The sequence below is a fragment of the Lissotriton helveticus genome, chromosome 1_1 (genome assembly GCF_964261635.1).
Source record: "Lissotriton helveticus chromosome 1_1, aLisHel1.1, whole genome shotgun sequence".
NCBI lineage: Eukaryota > Metazoa > Chordata > Amphibia > Caudata > Salamandridae > Lissotriton > Lissotriton helveticus.
This window is the reverse complement of record NC_136057.1, coordinates 1,334,279,913-1,334,302,273: the sequence shown is the minus strand read 5'-3', so window position 1 is coordinate 1,334,302,273 and position 22,361 is coordinate 1,334,279,913. Positions and strand designations below refer to the sequence as shown.

Sequence of the window (22,361 nt, the reverse complement as noted above, 5' to 3'; positions counted from 1 at the left end):
TGGACGGAATTGGCTGAAATTTTCAGGAAAATGGCACATTTTGTTTCTGAGCAGCCCCTGAAAATTTTGGGGGGGTTCGTCAAGGGGGGGCCGAGAAAAAAGGGGGGTCCCAAAACGCGTTTTTCCCATGTTAATTTCCATAGGGCGGTTGGCCTCACTTTTAGCCCGAACGGCTGAATGGATTTGCACGAAACTTGGCAAAATTGTAGGGACTGTTAGCCCGATGTGCCTTTTGTAGGTCTCAATATATGTGCTCCAGTGGATTTTGAGAAATTAACGTTTAAAAAAAGATATATATCTGTAAGCGCGCTCTGGGCAGCGCTCCAGGACGCGTACTTTTCGCGCAACGGAGCTTTGTGAAGCGAAGCTGATTGGTTCTCTGGCGTCTGTCAACATTCCAAAAAGTCCGTAGCGGCCGCCATCTTGTCTCTCGGTAGGATCGAGAGACAAGAGGAGGCCAAAACAAAGGGGCAAATAACCATAAGGGGGCATAGTAGATCCTCCCTGACCCCCTAGGTTTAATGTGGAGGCTTTAAAACGGCCCCGCGGGGCAAAAAAAAAAAAAATTTTTTTTTTGTTTTTTTGCGTGGGTAGCGCCCGGTCCGGGAACCGGGAAGCTTTCTGGGCAGCGTACTGCAATGAAAAATGAATGATAGACTTTTCAAATACTGTTGTTAATTGATTGTTGGTTTTGTTGATTATTTTTTATTTTTTTTTATTTTTTAAGGATTGTTTATTGTGTTTAATAATTTATTAAACTTTCTAACGCGGCACGTCATATGACGCATTACGCGACAACGCAGGTCCAGAATATAGTCAAAATGTCTCCACCAACCAGCGGACGGCACACAACCCCTTTCAGCAGGCTAAATAGTTCTGTTAAATGACAACAGAAGGGACAGGCAACAAGAACCATCAGTCAAAGAGGGGAGGGCAAGTTCTTCTCTACCGGGTCACGTTGGAGCGCTACCGGAACTGATCGAATTGGTAGTCTACAGTGTTTCTGGATGTTTCAGACTGAAGCTGGCGTTAGCATGAGAGCACCACCATTTCGTAGCTCCGTCGTGGCCATTCCACGAGCAATCATGCTAGGCGCTCCCCACCAGAAGCCTGCGGGAGTCGGGGGCCCCCAAGACTTTTGTAGAATCTTCAAGGATGAGGGGACGCTTTCGAGAATGGAGCCCAAGCTCTAGCAGACAAGCGTCCGAGTTCCAAGGTGTCGCAGGCCCATTTTAGTGGACCACGCCCAAATCTGAAGAGATGGCCGCCATTTTGAGAGTCCTGTGGCAGCCGCCTATCGCTGCACCGCAAGAGCGGGAGCAACTCAAGTACATGGTGAGCGAGACGCTGTAGTCGAAAGAGCGGGCGGTAAACAGCTGAATAGCGGAAGAGGCACAGTGTAGCAAAAGCGGGCTGAATGGCAAATGAAACGGAAAAGGGGTGCCCCACTACAGCGTGTCTTTAGGTGAAACGGATTGTGGGACAAGGTGAAGAATGGAAGAGTCACCAAAAGGAAAAAAGTTCCGCTTGACCCCGGGAGCCGGCCACCTATGTCGGGGGCGATCTCAGGCCACACCAGGGCAACACGACTTGGGGAGGGGGCCGGAGCCAAGCGCCCCCTCCGAGTCCGCGACATGACACCGTCCCTCGGGGGCCTCCGTCAAGCGGTTCAGGGTGGCACCGCATCACAACAGCCCCCACTTACTTTAAGAATAGTGAAGATGAAGCAATTGCAAATAGGCTTCAGACAATGTTACAAGCACTCCTCAAAACTTTGAACTTTCAGAGTGCATGAGTTGGGACAGCGAGGGGTGATTTGGTTTCTCGGACTGTTTTTTTCTGGTCTCTCACCACTGGCATACTTTAACGTTTTCTTGTTTCTAGGACATTAATAGGTTTTATCATTACGTTATGTTATCGTTTCTTTGTTTGTTGTTTAATAAAAGTTCATGTTCATCAGTGGCCTACTGATTTTCGTTTTCCTATTTTTTTCTTTCCAGGTTGTTTCATGGTAAAGTTTCTGTTAACAGGATACAGTGATCACTTCGTTATTATTGCATATGTCCTTTTCACTAGGGGTGCTCTCTGGTCGGGCCAGATGACGTATCTCTAGTAAATGGTCCGGGTGAAAAAGGTGCATCAATCAGTGGGGAGTAGATAGGCATGACAGATTACAACGGGGGAGAAAGGTCCGCATTACGTACCCTTTCACTACTTGCAAAGATTTTCCTACGTTTATTTGCAAACAGGGAATACCTCCAAAAAGAACTAATTCCCAAACAGTCAATGTTCGGACAATCAATCAATCAATGAGGAATGAAATAGGTACGACGTGTTAAAGGCTTGCGTTACCTACCCTTCACTATCTGCAAAGGGAGAGAGAATATTCCTATTCTTCCTCGTTTGCAGGTAGAGAAGATCCTTAAGAGAATTAACTTCGAACAATTCAATGCTCGATTGAAACAATCAACAAGGGGTACTGTGAACACAAATGAACGCCGCTTATGTACATACGCATTGCTATTTTCAACAGGTTGTTCCTAATGTTTCTATTTTAGCGAGGTCAAAAAGAGATCCCATTAGTGGCCTACTGATTTTGCTCGATTCCTTTTGTTTTTTTACACGATTTTTCGCTATCTGCAAAGACTAAACAGAGTATTGCGACTCTGTGCTTGTTTGTAAATAGAGAATGAACCAAAGAGAACAATCAATCAAATGGAGAGAGAAGCAGGCACGACGTATTACAAAGGGGGCAAAGGGCTGCGTTAACTACCCTTCACTATCTGCAAAGAGAGAGTACTCCTAATAGAAATGAGGGGTGGGGGGCAGTATTCAAAGCAGATCAGTGTGCATAAACACGAAAATGTTTTTACTTACCACGTACTTGACATTCGACAGCTTATGATATTTGCTATTAAAAAACCATTGAAATTCACTGAAAAAACCATAGGTTATAGACCATATATAGTTAGGAATTAGCATTTACAAAACCTTGAAAATTCACTGAAAAAACCATAGGTTATAGACCATATATAGTTAGGAATTAGCATTTAAAAAACCTTATTTTACTCACACAAAACCATTGAAATTCCATATATAGTTAGTTGCACTAACTATATATCGCGCACCCGCAATCCACTGCTGATCATGTCACATATTACATCATTCATGACATGGTCAGTGACATCACTGATGACATCACTGATGACATCTCAAATGACATCAATGACCACATCACTGATGATATCATTCATGTGACAATACAATGCATCTCCTCACGTTTTAATATAACCTCTGTTTCACCCAGTGTTAAATACAGAGTATAATTTTTGAAACCATTGACACACCAATACTAGTTACTACATACGTACTCACTGATTCCTACGTCTACACACACATTCACTCATTCACCCATACAATCATTCATACATACAATCACTCATCTTTACAACACTATCATATGCACTCATACACCTATACAGACACTTACACTCTGCCACTCATCCATGGAGTTACTCACACACCTAGTCAGTCCTGTAAAGAATCAATCACACTTCCATTTTCTTGTCTATACAGTTAAACATAGAGCACCTTACATTTTCAAACATACACTAACACATACTTACTTTCTTATACAATCATTGATACAAGTACACATTGATCGGCACAGAGTCACACACCTCCCAGCCAGCCACACACACACTCAGTCTCCTATACAAATACTTGGACAATCAATCAATAACCCATATAGTTAATCATATAGCTACTGATCAACACATGCAGCAGTTTACAGAACAACAGACATAATGATGCACAAATTAAGACAGTTTAGTCACTAACCCATGCACTCAGTGAGACACATTTAATCACTCACTCATACATTCAGTCATGCACCTACTAAATCCTTCGTCCAGACACTTATACATCTACTCATTCTTCAATATGTAAAACATATTTAAACTTTACAGAAACACACAGTCACTGGATGATGTCATCAGTGATCTCATCAGTGATGTCATTTGAGATGTCATCAGTGATGTCATCAGTGATGTCATTTGAGATGTCATCAGTGATGTCATCAGTGATGTCACTGACCATGTCATGAATGATGTAATATGTGACATGATCAGCAGTGGATTGCGGGTGCGCGATATATAGTTAGTGCAACTAACTATATATGGAATTTCAATGGTTTTGTGTGAGTAAAATAAGGTTTTTTAAATGCTAATTCCTAACTATATATGGTCTATAACCTATGGTTTTTTCAGTGAATTTTCAAGGTTTTGTAAATGCTAATTCCTAACTATATATGGTCTATAACCTATGGTTTTTTCAGTGAATATATATATATGTGAGAAACTAAACAAAACTAAAAACGAACAAAATCTTTGAGCTTAATAGGAGCATGCCTAACACATGCACTTTTCCTAGAAACATCAACTTCTTGTTTAATGTTGGAATCGCCAATATCATCAAGGCTAGTATTACGACTAGCAGGAACAATTACATTATCAAAATTCTTTTGAGGTTCCAAATAATAAAAAGCTTCATGAAAACCTGGTAAACCATTCATATTGTCAACGGAATTATCAGAAGCAGATTTAGAAAGGTTGACTTTAACAACTTGTAAATTTGAATTGGCAAATGGATAATCATTTGATGCATGTGAATTACACACTGAGATTCGTCTAAAATTCAAAATGTTTCCCCCCCTTCAACTCTGGCTGCCTTGCTAAATAACTCTGTAATTTTCACAGGATTAGACCATTTAGCCTGCCTTCTATTGACCTGTCCGACAAACTTCACACGAACCAGATCACCCACTTTTAATCTAGAAACATTGGACTCTCTTTCTTGGTTGCTTTGTATCATTTTCTCATGATACTTTTTTACACACGCCCTAACCTCATCAAAATCAATCTTTGAATCATAAGAATTCTTGGATTTCAACCACCACGGCATAAGCTTAGATCCTGGTTTCCTGCCACGCAACATTTCAAATGGTGAAAGACCAGTGACCGAGTTGGGAGAGGTACGATATGTTAGTAAAGTAGCTTGTAACGCTTTTCTCCATTTCAACCCACTTTTGATAGCCAATTGACAAGATTCTTTTACTACTCTGTTGAGCCTCTCAGTTTGGCCATTGGCCTGTGGGAAATAATTAGAAACTCTTTTATGTAAAATATTACAACTAGACATAAAAGATTCAAATTCCTTGCTTATGAATTTTGGCCCATTATCGGAAATAATTTCTTCAGGTAGGCCCTCTCTACAGAATACTTCCTCCGGAAATTCAATCACATTCTCTGCACAAACTTTTTCCACGATCTTTAATTCGGGCCATGTAGAGAAATAGTCAATCAAAAGTAATGCATATAATTCTTTGCCTGATTGATAATTAAAAGGTCCAATGATATCAATACCCAACTTCCTCCAAGGCCCTTGGGCAAATTCAACGGGAGTAACTCCAACAGATAGTGCTTTGGCAGATTTATCACTTAAAGAACATGGAGAACAATTTCCGACCCACCTGTCCACCATACCATCTAACACTGGCCACCAATAGAACTCCCTAATTCTTCTCTTCGTAGTAGACATTCCCATATGACCTTCATGGGCTAACTTGCAAATGAGTTCTCTAAGATCCTTAGGCGGGATAATTTTGTCAGATCTCATTAACATACCATGGTTCAGCATAAGCTCATCCTTCACTTTCCAAAATGAAGCCAAATCACCACTCAATTTCTTTTCCTCAGCCCACCCTTTATTTAAAAACACCTGAACTTCTTTTAAAATACCATCCTGTGCCATCGCTTCGAACCATTTAGACTCAGAAATGTAATTAAAAATCTCCTCTCCAAAAATCAAATTGACATCATCCATAGTAAATGCTACATCACATTCTTCACTAACAGAAGAATCAACATCTTTCATAATGGGAAAACGTGACATACAGTCCGCATGAACATTGGACCGACCAGGAACATAAATGACCTTGCAACAAAACTCTTGCAAAATTGTCGCTAACCTAGCTAAACGTGTCGTGAGCATCCTGCCTCCACCAGCTGACAACATATTAACCAGAGGTTTGTGGTCTGTCCTCAATGAAAATTTGGTACCCCATAAAAATTGGTGAAATTGCTGAGCTGCCCAGGTGCATGCAAGTAATTCTTTTTCAATGGTGGAATCATTAAATTCAGAGTCTCAAAGAGATCTAGATGCATAAGACACCATAAATTCACCCTCTTTATCTTTTTGCATCAACACAGCCCCTATCCAAACATTGCTGGCATCCACACAAACTATGCATTCTTTACCCACATTAAATGGTTTTAAAAATGAAGCATCTGTAATTTTGTTCTTCAAAATATCAAAAGAGTCTTGTTGATCTTTGCCCCACACAAATTTCACATTTTTCTTCAACAAAGTACGTAGTGGATGCACAATGGTTGAATAATTTTGAACAAATTTACCAAAAAATTCAGTTAAACCTAAGAATGACAAAAGTTGTTCTTTAGAAGTAGGAGTAGGTGCTATAGTAATACTTTTTACATGATTGACTTTCAGTTTGATTCCCTCTGAGGATATTTCGTGACCTAAATATTCTACTTTATTTTGTCTAAATTTGCATTTGGTAAGTTTCAGAGTTAAACCTTTCATCTGAATTCTCTGTAGGACCGAATCCAAATTCTTATCATGTTCCATGCAGTTACTACACAATATTAAAATATCGTCTTGAAAGGCGATCGCTCCTTTGCAATTTTCTAACAATTCTTTCATAAGACATTGAAATACTGAGGCTGCGCTTTCTAATCCGAATGGCATCCGCGAAAACTGAAACATGCCCTCAGGAGTCACAAAAGCAGTACGTTTTCTAGACACTTAATGTAATTCCACTTGATGATAAGCACTTGCTAAATCAACAGTAGAGAAAACAGTAGCATTGGCCAGAGTGGAAATTAATTCATGGATATTTGGAAGAGGGTGCTTATCTACCCAGATCGCAGTATTCAAGCTGCGGAGGTCCACACACAAACTGAGCTCTCCAGAGCTTTTGAGTGATAAAACAATGGGGGAAACCCATGGGGAAGATTCAATAGGTTGAATGATTTGTTTGGAAACCAAATCATTTAGCATTTCCTTGAGTTTAGGCCTATAGGTCAACGGAACATTTCTAACTCTGTGTCCAACTGGGATAGCGCCATCATTTAGAATAATTTTATGTTGAAAACCAACATATTTACCTAAAGTAGCTTCAAACACTTTGGGGTATTTGGTCTTTATGTTGGTGATAATTGATTCATTGCTAAAATTCTGGTCACTTTGAGGAAGAACAGTACTTATAACGTCAACCTTTGTGGAAGAACCACAAATGGGACCTACACTGACAGGAATAGAAGCATTTGGGTCAAGTTTTATTCCCAATTCTTGTTGATGTGGCCAACCTAGAATTGATACACCTTTAGAAGCTACATACACTTTTCCATTGACTTTTCTACCCATAAATTCGATGTCCGCCCAAAAATATCCTTCAAGGTCTATTCTATGACCTGAGTACCCTCCCGGTTGTACATCAGGAAGACACAACTCACTTTCATCCCAAATCTCTTTAAAAATGTTGTCCCCAATGATGGTGTACCATGAACATGAATCCACCATCAATTGAACTGGTTTACCATTAACGTTAATAACACATGAGGGAAATTTCTTACATTTTGATTCGTTCACAGAAAAAATGCAATCTAATCCATGCAAAACTTTTTCTTCTTCTTGTGAAATGTAATTAACCCTCTGAAAAGAACGGCATACATTACTGAAGTGTCCCTTTTTTTTACACTTCATGCAAACTTTGTCCCATGCAGGACATTCTTTAAAATTACCTGCATGGTTGGAACTACCACACCTAAAACAAACGATGGAATTCCTTTTGAAAAAGGTCTTATTATCAATCTGTTTTTTTCCACCTCCTTTTTGAAATAACCCTTCTTAGGATCATTTGTTTGGTTCTTTACCAATTAAACTTCTGGTTCCGTGCTTAGTACTTTAGCAGATTGATTCCTTATTTCAGACACAAATAATTCAGACTGTTCAATTCCTTTGGCAATATTAATAACTGCACTGAGAGTAGATTCTGTGCCCAACCAAAGTCTTTCCTGAATCTTTTTACTTTTAGTCTTCATCATTATCTGGTCTCTAAGTACTTGTTCATAAGAAATTGTTTCAAAAGCACAAGAACAAGCTAACGATCGTAATGCCGATACATAATCCTCAATAGATTCGTCAACTTTTTGGGCACGTGAGTAAAACTTAAACCTTTCCATTACTGTATTGATTTTCCTTCCAAAGCGAATTTTCATTTGTTTCGTAGCCCTCTCAAAAACATCCATATCTCCAGCTTCTTCAATTGGAGGTAAGTTATCAAATTCCTTTATGCCTGCACCACCTAAACAATGTCTTAATAAGGCAACTTTCCTTTTGGCTGAACAACCATCTTTTTCTAAAACATACACATAAGCTAAAAACATGGGAAACTATAAGTCCCATTCTATATTTGGCTTTCCAGCAACTTGTAAAAAATGTGGTGGTGCAGCAATGTTGGACATGGTAGGAATTGTAAACTTTTAAATACGTCAAAAGAATACAGACTGAAAATGGTAATAATAAAACAATACCTTGTATCTTGAGTCGCAGAAAAGAGTAAAGTAAAAATAATGCTTAAAAAAAATGTTCCCGTATTAAAATATAGAAGAAATAACTAATTAAACAGGTTCTGGCACTTTTATGAACTTTTAACAGCAAAATCGGGAAATCCAGCTGAAATTGACTCCCAAGACTGAGAAATCAAAGATGGCCGCACGTACTGCGTGTTGCGTGAGTGACGTGAGGTCAAAGATACAATCCCAGAAAACACAGCTGCGAAAATTCTCGGGAAGAGAGAGCTTCGGAAGAACAGGATGGCGCACGCACAAGCAATTCGAACAATGCCTGCAACGTTTCAACACCGCTAGATAATGCGGTCGAGAGAAACGGGAAAAGTAAGTCAATGTAAATGATATTAAATTCCAAAGTTATCCGATGTCGGAAAAAAAATAACTCCACAAGAAGTGAGAAGAAAATAGGGCAATATTCTACTTTTACCCGTCAGCGCATGTTGAACACAAAGCGCTAGGTTAAAAAGGAATTAAGCCACAATGAAACATTTGGTAAAAAAAAAATACATTACCAAGCGTAGATCATGCTCAAAATGTCAAAATGGTGAGGTATTGTCCTAAAGTCCAAAAAAAAAACAGTTAGAAGTTTAACATCCAGTGAACGCTGTCTTCTGTCTTCAAGAAAATATCCCAATCGTCGCCAGTATTTATGTTGTGAATAAAAGATGAAACGCAGGTCCAAGTTGTAGGATTTATTTCCATAAAGAAGAACAGCTTAACATCCACAGGGAGACCACCATAACAGCAAACCGGTCTCCTCATTAACCGCTCCACCAATAATCATTCCCATGACATATCACCATTCTAACATGACATATCACCATTCTAACATGAACCTTCTATAATCTAGAATACCAGACTATGCTATGCCAAAGTGGGCAGTTGTGCTAGATACTATGGAGGGAATCATAGGGTCTGGGAGGCTGGCGGAGAATATAAAGATTGTGTGGGAGGATGCTTGAAGAGTTGTGTACCCTGCTGGAGCCTACAGGGGTTAAAGTAATGTGGGAAGTTTCAGGCATGTGAGGCAGTGGTATGGGAAGCTGCAGGTACATGGAAGGGACTTCGCATAGTTGTGGGATGGTAAAGAGATGTTTACTACTAGGGTAAGAATAAACACATATGCAGATTCTGTGGTGGGGGTAAGAAAATGTGGCTTATGAAGATATAAGAGCTTGCAGACAGAATCCGAGGCGTCTTCGGACCCTGCAGGAACATGGTGATGGGATTTTTGAGGATGGAAAGGTCATGTGGAAGGCTGAAGAAATGAAGGTGATGCGTGAGTGAGCAGAAAGGCAGAGAGGTGTTTGGGCGACTGGGAGAGCGTAGCAGTGTGAGAGCCAGCAGGAATGATGAGGGTAATGAAGGCTTGCAGAGGGGATGAACTGGTGATGTGGGAGCCTGCAAAATGGTGCAGAGGTGTGCGAGAACCTGCAGAAATAGTTGTATGTTAGACTGCCAAAATGTGTCGAGGTATGTGGGAACCTGCAGTGTGTTGGGCTGCAGAAAGGTGAAGACGTATTGTGAGAGGATGAGGCTAGGTGAAATGAGTGTGGGTGGTTGTGAGAGGCTGGCTGTGTTAAGTAAGCCTACATAACCATGGAGAGGTGGAATGAGAGGTTTGATAATGGCATAACAGTGGCATGGAGGATTGAGAGATGATATGGAAGGCATTGGAAAGTTTGGTAGATGGCATTGATGCGCTGCATAGAGGGGTGTCGACACATCTGGTAGGTTCTAGTAATGTGAAGCATTGTGTGGAAAATATGGGTGCATGGTGGAGAATGGTGGTGTGTGGGCTGGCGGTGTTCTAGGATACAGAAATGTGGAAAGTGGCTTGGGGTTGCTGGGGGAAACTAGAGAGGTATGTGTGAGCCTGTTAAGGAGGACAAGAGCAGCTTAGGATGCTGTTGAAGGGTAAAAAGGTGTGTGGGAGGTTTTTAGATGGTAAAGAGGCGATGTAAGTGGAAGGCTGCGGGATGGTAATCTGGTGCTGGGAGAGGTGGTATGGAAGGGAGGTTGATATGATGGTGTGTTCGTAAGGATGACTTCAGAGATGGTTGCATGCTAATTGGAGGGGGTCTACAAGAGGGGAAGATGGTATTTGTGAGGCTATGGTGGATGGAGGTGTGTGGTATATTGCTAGAACAACTGTTATGGGAACAACTGAGATCATATAAAAGCGTGTGAGTAAGACGGAGAGAGGTTTGTGAGTGGATGACGTTAAGAAATGGCTCTATCGGACCTTGATTAAATGGTGCAGATGTATTTGGGAGTCTGCAAAAAGAGTGGAGAGAGGGGGAAGGAGGATGGAGAGGTGACTGGTGAGCTTCATTAGAATAAACACTTATGGGGGGCTGGGCAGAGGTCTGTACTTTATGGAAAGCTCCAGGATGAGGTAAATCCGGGCCTGAAGGTTTCTGTGTTGTAGGGTGGAGGGGATTGTGCATGACTGCAGGAATGGTGTTTTCAATTGGGGATCCTTAGCATGTGCTGAAAAGGGAAATCCGATATTGACATTTGTGGCTGTGGTGCCCCAGTTTATTAGAGATCCTATATTAAAGAGATAGTATATTGGAAGCATGGAATCAGACTAAGTTGGCAAAGTGGTTTCAATTGTTCCATGTGTTTGCAGGTAATAGTTTCAAATTCCAGCAGGGTAAGCCTGCTTTCAGCCTTCTTATGGCAAGAGTATGAGTCCCTGAAGTGTGGTAAAAATAACCATTAAGGGAACACCAAAGTAGCATTAAAGTTGAAGTGCTTTTTATTTAAGTTGTCAAAATATCATATTTATGGGGGATGAAAGGAGTCTGCTGCATTGGCAGGTGCACTGGGTCGGGTGTATGTGGAGGTGTGTTGTAGCAGGAGTCCTGACCACTGCTTTGTAAAGCTAAGCATGAGGATAAACTGTCTGACAATGAGTTTTAAGAACCTGATGTTTGTTACTTCCGGGGAAGCTATTGCATATTTGAGCAACACCTCTGGTTAACTAAAAAGCCCTTTCATACGTGAGCAGCAGAACTATCTTATTTTAGTAGCAGTCTTGGCCTAATTATATGGAACCTGGGGCACATTTTGATACTGTCACATTGGTAAAATCTAAGGCATAGTTGATCAGCAGTACTCTGGGCGTGCTTTAAGAGAAATCCTGGCACATGTGTGCAACATCCCTGGCATATTTTACCTGAACCACTTGCACATTGAGGAGCATCTTGCACATTTGTGAGCTGCAGCACCCTTTTCATATTTGAGCAGCAGCCCTGCAATATTTGCCCCACAACACATCAAGCAGCAAGTAACCCTCCCACCTCTTATCGGCATGCAGATAATATCATCTTGCGAGCTCAAACCGTAGACTGAAATGTTGCTGCTTTTTAGGATCAAGCCGGCAAGAGCATGCGCTAGCACATGCACTCTCACTTGTGAGACACTGCTCTTTACAAAAATGGTTTGGAGCCTGGCTATTGCTTACCATTTGTTGGGCGCAGTGCCCTTCTCCTTTGCAGCCTATGTGTCTAGTGCCACTTTTATCCTTTCTGTGGTGCAAGGACCAAGCACAGATTGATTCAAGTGCCTGTTCCCTGCTCCTGACGTGATCCAGTTACTACTTCTCCCCTCCCCTGCTCTCTCTAGAGCCCTTTTTTGTCCTTTTTCTGTCCGCAGAGGACAGGATTCATGGCTTCCCATATTTGCTGAATTCATTAATTCCTGCAACCTCTAACTTATATTTTGACCTCCAGTGAGGCAGACCTTCCAACTCACATGGTTCCACAGTGTGACACACAATATCGGGTCCCTTCACACAGTCACCCGTTGAGAAGCTGATATCACACGGTGGCAGGGAAAATGAGCTGAAAACCACCATATACAGTACATTATCAGCCTGCTTTCATAGGCTTTGAACTGCCAACATCCTCTAAAGGGCGTGAAAACACCACAGGACATCGGCATCATCCTCGGCAAGGTGTTTTTAGGTCAAACCTAAGGGCAACGCTCATGCGTTGCTCGCTCTGCGAGGCATGCTGTACTGGAGTATGTTATTAAAGCCAGGGTCAGATTGGGATCACAATTTGGCCCGGGCACTGACGAAAAAAGTGGCCCACATTTGCGGGCCGTGGCCCACATTCACGGGGCGTGGCCCACATTCGCAGGGCGTGCCCTTTCAGGAAACCCACAAAGAATGTAAGTGGGAGGTTATTGTTCTTGGGAAGGACACAGAGCCAAGGTGACAATGTCCTACAAGCTGAGCAACTAAAAAACCGTGAGGCCCCTTTCTCTTAAAAAATTATTCCCCAGCCCTCCAGCGCAGGAGCACCTGAAAAACAGTGAGGCCCCTCCTCCAGCCCTCCGGGGGAGGAGCACCAGAAAAACAGCGATGCCCCTTTCTATTACAAAATTATTCTCCAGCCGTCCAGCGCAGAAGCACCTGAAAAACAGTGAGGCCCCTTTCTTATAAAATATTATTCCTCAGCCCTCCAGCGCAGAAGCACCTGAAAAACAGCGAGGCCCCTTTCTTATAAAATATTATTCCCCAGCCCTCCAGGGCAGGAGTACCTGAAAACAGCAAGGCCACTTTCTATTACAAAATTATTCCCCAGACCTCCAGGGCAGGAGCACCTGAAAAACAGTGAGGCCCCTTTCTCTTAAAATATTATTCCCCAGCCCTCCAGCGCAGGAGCTCCTGAAAAACAGCAAGGCCCCAGCTATTTGTAAATTACTCATCCCTCCCCAGCCCTTCACTGCCTCAGGGCAATGGCCTGGCAGGAGAGGGGATAAAGCAAAAAACACAGCTGCTGAGCCATCCATGGGGGCTAGTCTGAAGATGGTGGGAGTTCCCAACATCACCTGGCCCGCACACTGAGACCCGTTCTTCCTCGCCCACTATGACCTGAGAAGGGCTGTGGGCGAGGTATTAATGCAAACACTTTTTCTGGGCTGCTTGGCCCCCAGTGGGGCGAGGTGAAAATGGCTCAAAGGCCTGAGCAATACCTGGCCCCCAGGGAGGCCGATTCTGGTGCACAATCACCCCTCCCCAGCCCACCATCAGCGGGATTGCTTGTGGCAGGGCAGGGGGTCAAGGAGAGGCCTCAGCTGATCATCGCTGAACGGCTGACCAGCGAAGATGCTTTCCTCCCCGTGTCAGTGCTCTCTGTGGACTGGGAAAGGGGGAAAAACGGCCCACAGAGTGCGGAGACACCGGCCCTTCAGCCCGTTCCCGCAGTGCCAATCCGCCCCTGATTTAAGCCCCTCCTACTCCGCCCATATTTGTCATTGGCTTATGTCATTGCCCTTCCTAAAGTCTGGCTTCTGATTCGTACATAGGCTTGTTAGTCCCTCCTTAGTACCACCTTGTCTTCCCTTGTAACCTCCCGTGAGGACTGGACCTTTTACTTCAGTTGTTACACGGTCTGCTTTATAAGTTGGTGTGCACTGTTTTTTTAATGCTCTTCCCCATTCCACCTATTGCATCGGAGCCCCGCACGCTTTGTTTTCCATTTTAATAAATGTTATTCAAATTACAGTGCGGTCCGCTTTATAGCGGCCGCCTTATTTTAATTATTTAATATACGGCAAGGTCTGCATTCACTTTAGCAACAGCGCATATTTAATTTCCAGTGCCGACTGCTTTCACTTTAGCAACCGTGCTACAAAGTTTTTCAATATACTTTTTTTTAAATATACACTTTAGGTGAAAGCACCATACGTGCTTTCACTATAATGGTGGCCAAGCCCCTTTGTTTAGACGCTGCTCACGGTAACCTGAGCAAGCGAGCAGCGTCTAAAAAATGGGCGTGGCCACCATTATAGTGGTCTCGCATGTGTGAGAGTTTGAGCTCTTGGCATTAAAAACAACAATGCCTTTTATCTTGTGTTGCTTTTAAAAAAACATAAATAAAAGGCATTGTCATTTTTAATACCAATAGCTTAAACGCTCGCAAATGCGAGACCTATTGCTTTGCAAATGCTTGTTTTATTTTCCTTGGAAGAGTGGGTTTGGGACGGGGACTGGGGCAATAGCGCCTTGTAGGTACTTCTCAGCCTCCCATGCTGTTGCCGCTTTGCAGCACATGCTGTTGTGTCGTGCGCTTTTCTCTCGTGGCTTCAACGTGAGCTGTGGCAAGAAGGGCACGACGCTATATAAATAAAAGTAGAACCTACCTTCTAGGATAAAATAAATACTAGTCTTTGCTTCAGTTTTCTTCATTTCTCTCTCCAGCCCAAAGATCTTCCTTTTGGCTTGCCAAATCATAGAGTTCGACACGTCAAGAAATGTTAGCCTCTGCTGCCACCTAGTGATTTATAGGATTAATACGCTCTGCTCAATTTAACATGCATTACATTTGTCTCTGTTGTGCAGTATATTAATTTCAACCAATGTATCTTCACTCCGTCCAGCTTTTTGTTGATACCTGGTAATCCTCCAATCGAGTTGGAGGATTAGATCGAAATATTTGACAGCTATTTGCTAGCATTAGATGGCATGGATTTTCCTCCTATTAGCAAAACAGCCCCCCCCCCCCACCCCCCTTTGGCCCACTTGACAATAAAGGCCAGTATATATTCAAATATTCACCTACTGTGCCTGATATCCAGGGAAATGGGATAACAGATGTGCACACAGAGACGACGTTACGCTTACAAACTCGGTTCGCAAACACTGTGAATGTTGTAATGAATTGCCACAGGTTTTATACACAGTTCATGCCTTTGTGGCTTGCTTACGTGAGTGAGCAACTGACTGTCAATTTGGGATGATGACTGTCAAATTAAGTAGAGATCAACTTCACAGTAAAAAAAAGCAAGAACGATTTTGGGCTGCTGTTAACATCTTGTTGAAAGATGCGATAAGTATAGCTTAAGTGGTGGAGGAAAGTGGAAGATGTTTGAATGAAAAGCAACACGTGGAACTTAAGAATGTGACTGAAGTAGCTAAATCACACGATAAGGATCAAGGGTTTTCCATGGTGAGATAACTGGCTTCTGGTTCTCAAAGGATCAGCTTTAGAGATGGAAAATGAAAAGGATAGGTGCAACAGACTCTCCTGTAAAATTCCTTGTAGGTGCATGTCATAGGAGTGGCAGCAATTCACATTTGGCGGGTTCAAAGAATTGTTTTGTCATAGGCAAAGACTGTTGAAACTGTGGGAAAAGAGGGCATTTTGCCAGTATGTACACGGTAAGCACTTGAAGAAGCTGAACCCAGAGTGTTGATGATTGATACAGACAATGAAAATGAGCAGGACAGAGACGTTATGAAGAAACTTCGACCCAAAACCATTTTCAGTCTTAATTGTAAAGAGATCTCATTGATGGTAGACTCTGGATCATTGTTTACGGTAATACAGAAAATCTTGTTTGTCACGTGGCCTGAGGAAATACTCCACTCAGCTGATGTAATTTTGAAAGGGTATCCGGAAGCTGACACGGCGGTGATAGGATTTTATCTCAAAACAATTACGTTCCAACACGACCTACAGTTGGAAAAGTATATGTGGCAGACCCTGGACCACCTATATTAGGTTGGTCCTATCAATACGATTTACACATTATTGTCAATCCGAGGGCCGCCAGTCAGTTTATGCTCATTGAAGATGAAGTGGATCTGCATGTGGTTTTAAAAGAGGTCCATACGATTTTTGAAGGCATGCTTGGGTTGGCCTAGGGTTATGCCCACAAGATTGTTTTGAAAAAAGGGGCAATATTGATCAGACATTTTGCAAGAAAGATTCCTTTGGAAAGTGGGAAGGGTATGCCCAGACGTGTGTCCTGTGCTCACTACACCAATGGATTCAAGATAGCCTGGTTGATGAAGGGTGATGCCCTGAAACCGGTCCCAGGATGCTTGTTTCCGGTTCAGGTAGGACCTGGCTTGGCAGTTAGGGCTGGACTGTTCCCACAAGGAACAGGGACAAGGCTGATTTGCATGTGGCTGGGTCCAAACTGAGGTGGTGAGCAAAATAATGAGGGATTCATCCCAGATCCTTGTGACTGAGGGGGAATGTTTGCATTGTCCAGCATTCCGGCCATCAATTGTTTCTATGGCACAGTGTTTGTGGCTGCATACATTTTTTCTTCAAGCAACTCACAAGCAGTTCCTACATCTGTTTTCACCAGTTTTCTTGGTTGCTTGTTGGGAATTTGAAATTCGTGACACCTGCTGAGCTGCTGTCTCGTGTCGAGTTTGCGAGAGGGCAGCATGGTTTATGTGAATAGGGATTTTTATTACTAGGTAGAGGTGGACTGGCTGGAGAAGTTGCAAGAGGCTTGGGGGCAGAATCGGTGACATTTCAGAGTTTTCATTGTCTGGCGTATAGACTGCGACAGTGTCAGTCGCATAGCAGGCATATGAAAGGCCTGCAGGGCTGGGGCAGAGTCAGTGCACGCCTGCAGGCCAGGAGGATAGTAGTAGAGTAATAGTCAAGCTATCTATGAATGTCATGTATAGCTGTACCAAGTGGTCAAATATGATGGTCTGGTCTAAAAGCAGCTGGGGTAATGTCTGTCACATGGGTTGGCTTGCTCCTAAAATGCCTGAATGACCAGGGTACTGCCAGTGGTATGTCTGCAGGGGAGCATGTAAGGGCTTTGGCAGGCAGCAACGTTTTATGGTGGGAGGTACAGAAAGGCCTATAGGGCTGGGCAAAAGTTAATCACTTGTATCACTTGTCTGACTTGCCCTTGACAGGAAGTTATGCTTTGGGCAGATAGTCTGATACAAGACCGACTGTCGGACTGAAAAAACAATTGGGACCAGGGTCCCACTACAAGGCGACATAAGTGTTTTGTCCAGCATTAGACAGTGATTTTTCAGGGTTTGAGGCAGAGATTAGAACAGGGGTCTCGGATGCAGAGGTTAGCCGTATAGTCTGTTGAACAAATATTCTCTCCTTGTTCAGCAGTTTCAAAAGGAAGCCAGTGTGATAAAGGCTGATGCTTTTGTGAAATAGTGGTACAAAAGGGGGTGGCGATGGACGGAGCATCTGATTCAATCAAACACTCACACCCAGGCAACAGATCTGGGTTTAATCCATCACCGTTCTTTAGCCCACTCTGCCACCCCAGTTCAGACATGGCCATATCCACCCCCTTTTGTACCGCTTTTGTGAAATAGGGCGGTGGTAATCGGAGCACCTTCACAAAATAAAACATACCTCCTCCCGCATCATGTCTCTCCTCTGTTATCTCTCTGTGTCATCCTTCCGCTCGGCCGTAACAGGAAACACCCAGGCCTCCATGACCAATCACAACACTGCAATGCAGCGTTGTGATTGGTCTGTGCATCGGGGTTTGGCGCTCGTCCAGGGAATGGGAGCCTGGGCATGTTCTCCACCCAGGCTGTGAGGCAGTGTGGGTGGAAAACATACAAAGAGCGCATGACTGTTTGGCCAGCCCAAGAGGGCTGGCTAAACAGTCATTGCGCACTTACAGAGTGCCCACCACTCCTCCCCCTTGCTTTGAGAGCAGAGTAGCCTCGCCCACAAAGACGCTGCAGCAGGAACAAATAAAATGATAATAACCAGTTATTATCATTATATTTTTCCTTTATTTTCACTGCTGAAAGCAGTGGGGTGACGCTCCTCCGCCTTAACAGGGGAGCTGCCGTACTTTGTGTGTTTCACCCTTCCTGACCTGAGCAGGAGCACGAGCACTGAAAGGTCAAGGGAGGTTCTTTATTTTCATAGACTCGTGTCTATGGCATCATTGGATTTATCTTCCATCTCTGCATTATTGCATTGTAAATGCATTTATGTAGCGGTTAGTACACCCGACGAGGTTTTAATTGATTACGCTGATCACCACTTGGTATTATTTTCAGTGTTTCACCTAGTCTCGTACATGAATTTCAGAATCCTTGTCTGACAGTCTCGCCTCCTAACCCACGGTCAACATTTATTTTATCGGCTTCACTGAATGTCATCTCATACTCTGACTGCAGTTTGTCACTCTGCCACTGTAAACGTTATTCTTAGTTCTCTGGTTTCCCCCCCATAGCCTTGTTCTTCGAATCTGGCCACGTATGAATCTTTAGAATACATTTGGATAGACTGTTTGCTAAAATGTTCTTTTCCAAGTCATGGAGCAGCCATGTTATTTTTAGTCCATGTGCAGCATACCTTTAGGTGATGGGGCTCCAGATCATACGTAAGGTGCATTGGTAGAAGTGCTTATTGTATTTGTAGGAATGAGGTGCATAACTAGTGCTGGTTGAAGGCCTTCTGTGTTAGAAGGTTTTGCACAGAAACCAGTATGATACTTATCTGCCTCCTGCCTTTACCAAGAGCAAGCCTTTGATCGCTTAGCTCTCCTAGTCCTCCAGTAGCGATTAGGTGGAAAGGGAGGCACCCAAACAGAGACTGCAGTAAGTCTGATTAGGTCTTTGACTTTTCATGTCCTGGGCAGAGTGCATTTCTTTTTACTTGTCTTTTATATATCTTCAAGATTCCAACAGATGTGTGCCAGTTCTTCGCAGTCAACATTTTTTTTTACCTACAAATAACATGCAAGCCCAGAGCACAGAATGTCAAAATGGAATACGGATGGGAAGGGTTGTGAAGCTGTTGTTAAAATGTCATTACTTCAGAGAGTGAGTGAAAATGTTATGGATGTGGAACAGGCAGGCATGTGGTTTCTGCTCCATTAGAGTGTCTGTTATTTGCATATGTTCATGTTTTTATGTATGTTGACTACTCTTGTGAAATTGGCCTTTCTCAGTTGGTTGATCTGTCTCCAGTACAGGACAATATCTGGAAGAGGTTGAGCTGTTTGATAGATAGGCATGCAGGATGCAGAAACAGTTCTTTACAGATGCCAGGCAGTGGTTCTTTGCTGTAATGTCTTACCTCAACCATCACAAACTCCTAGATCCTACCACTGTTGTTTTTGTCTGCTGTTACAGATGCCCCGAATTTGGCTGGATTACTGTCACTTTCTCATGGATCAGTACAAGATCACTCGCACTCGGCGCACTTTTGATCGTGCTTTGAGAGCGTTACCAATCACACAGCACCACCGTATTTGGCCTCTGTACCTAAAGTTTGTCCGCAGGTACCCTCTGCCAGAGACGGCTGTCCGGGTCTATCGTAGGTATTTGAAGGTAAGGTACCAGGCAGTACCCGTAGAGATGTGAGGGTGGCTTGTTGTGGGGGAACTCATAGAAAATTGTAATGTACTTCTCAAGATTTAAGTGCAGACCTGAATGAGAAATAGTTGTAAAATGTCCTTTATTTTCAATCAGAGGAGATAGAAAGTAACTACACGTTAAATTAATATCCACTATTGGTATACATTGATCATTATTAGCTTTTTAAACTTAAAAGCGAAGGTTAGTGTCTGATTCCACATGAATACTGCAGGTATACCCCTTCTCCAGCTGACATCATCATAACGTAGATGAAGATTGGATCTATATTGAGGCAACCTGCTTCCTGTGTTTCTAGTCGGAGAGAATTTCCGAGGCAGTAAAACAGCCCCAAATCATTGTCGGGATAATTTAAATTAAAAGCAGCATGAGATCACGGCATATTTTCCTTATGTAGGTAAAAATAAAATTGACAACCAGTATTCAGTTAATTTGCCAAGTCTGAATGCAATCTTGTACGTTCCCTTGGCAGCGATTGGTATTCTGTAAGCGGTCCGTTCTCTGTCCAGAGAAATTGAAAAATTGGGACAGATTCTCCCACAGGATTCCTTGCCTGATCTGGGATTTGGTTAAGTTGTGATTGTTTCTTATCTGTTGCCAGAAGATGGCGATGCCATCGGATGTGGACTGGTAAGCTATAGTATGAATTGGATTCATACTCCAAGGTGAGCATTTCCAACAAAGGTAAACCTGTATGCTGAAAGGCCATAAAGCATACCAAATGTTTTCTTTCAACATTACATCTTTATCTGTAATGGATTGCTTCTTTGTGTCATCCTGAACTCCTCTTCCTCTAGGAAGCAGAATTTAGGGTCATATATGTACCTAAGGGCATGTTGATAATTCAACTCTTTCTCTGCAGCTGAGCCCAGAGAACGCTGAAGAGTACATTGAGTATCTCCGTTCTATTGACCGCCTGGATGAAGCTGCTGTTCGACTTGCGATTATCGTCAATGATGAGCACTTTGTCTCTAAGGAAGGGAAATCAAATTACCAGGTAAGATTCTGCCTAGAGTGAACCAGGTCGAACAATCCAGGATAGAAGGAATTCATAAACTGCAGTAGTGTGGGATGCCATAAGTTATGGATAGAGCACATTAACAGTACTCTGCCTAATGCAGAGGCATTACTTCAAGTCTGCATTAAGGTGCATTCATTTTTGAGTTATATATTCTCCCACTCCATTTTGGGGTCTGTTTTCAAGACCACTTTAGCTGTTGTGACACACTCTAATAAGAAAAATACATCATAAATGTAAAATACATACGTTAATGCATACATACATACATACATACATACATACATACATACATAGAGGGGTTTTGGGTCTGCCCTTTTCATCCATTGGTCTCTTCAGCTTTCATTCATATTTTACTTCCACTCACTTCAGCTTACTGCATGGAAGAGTAGATCAGTTATTTGATACTTTTCGTGATATCATGTGTACATCAGCCTAAAAACAAATGGACTTCTTTGCCAAAGCTGGTGGGCCAGTACACCGTTTTCTTCCCATGTTTTTTTCTTCCTTATACTTGTATGTTTAAATTATGTATTTGGGTTACTGTACTTCAGAGTCAACAGTACTTTTTCTTTGTACCGATAAGAATCACGTTTTCCTTTGATTTGCAATAAAACTAAAATGTTTCAATATCAGATATAAGTATACCTACCTACTAGGAAGCATCCTTAATATTATATTCAAATTATAGTTATTTATGTTTTATAAATATTTGTTATTTCAAGCATATGTCTGCTTCATTTATGTAGCATTATGTTTTATTCCCATTTTATTTTTGTGGCCTGTGGTTGCAGTACAAAGTGCCCTGACTCCAGCTTGCAAAGTCCAGACCTATAGGCTTTACCAGAATATGTTCTGCTTTTGTTATTCATTCATGTGAAGCCTTCTGGGGAGATTAGAAAAGGACATGCTTTGTGGAAAGTGGAACTACCATTTTTACATGAGCGAGGTATGCCTTAGTCATAATATTTAATGAAGATGAACTCCTGTGCTGGATTTCTTCCTCCAATCAATATGTAGTTTATTACAGCCTGTTTCAGGTTTAAGGTTGCTAAAGCATTCTGTGTCCAGAATTGTGTCAACCATTTTAAGGCTTCAGCTTTCATTTAGTTTTACGTGATTATGTAACAAAGGCATCAATAAGATTGGTAAGGTTCCAGTAATATTTCGTAAGCTGCTCGATATTAATAGTCTTTTCAGTACTATGGCATTAAAGAATTAATCGAGGTTCGCCAGTATCCACAGACAAGAGTAAAGTAAGTTCCTGTTTAATGGCATGACAGTACAAAGGGGCTGTGAAATGAGCCAGAAAGAAAGTCACTGGCCAGTTAGCGCTACATGCAGTATGGTCCTACATTCGATAATCTTAAACCTATGAAGAGGTTCTTATGAGCGGCTGATAGTAAATTATCCATCCTTCTGCTTTGCTCCTACTATTGAATAATATATGCAGGAGTTTGCCTGTCACTTCGCCTTCTCACACCCCTCCATT

At 42.4% G+C, this 22,361-nt stretch overlaps 1 protein-coding gene across 1 annotated transcript in view; it reads left to right on the top strand.

The window, feature by feature from the left end:
- The window catches only part of XAB2 (XPA binding protein 2), a 144,082-nt gene that overhangs the window by 23,197 nt on the left and 98,524 nt on the right, over nt 1–22,361 (top strand). The window contains exons 4-5 of the mRNA XM_078682501.1: nt 19,609–19,806; nt 20,714–20,848. Of these exons, the coding sequence (XP_078538627.1) occupies nt 19,609–19,806; nt 20,714–20,848 (333 nt within the window). The remainder of the gene's footprint in view (nt 1–19,608; nt 19,807–20,713; nt 20,849–22,361) is intronic.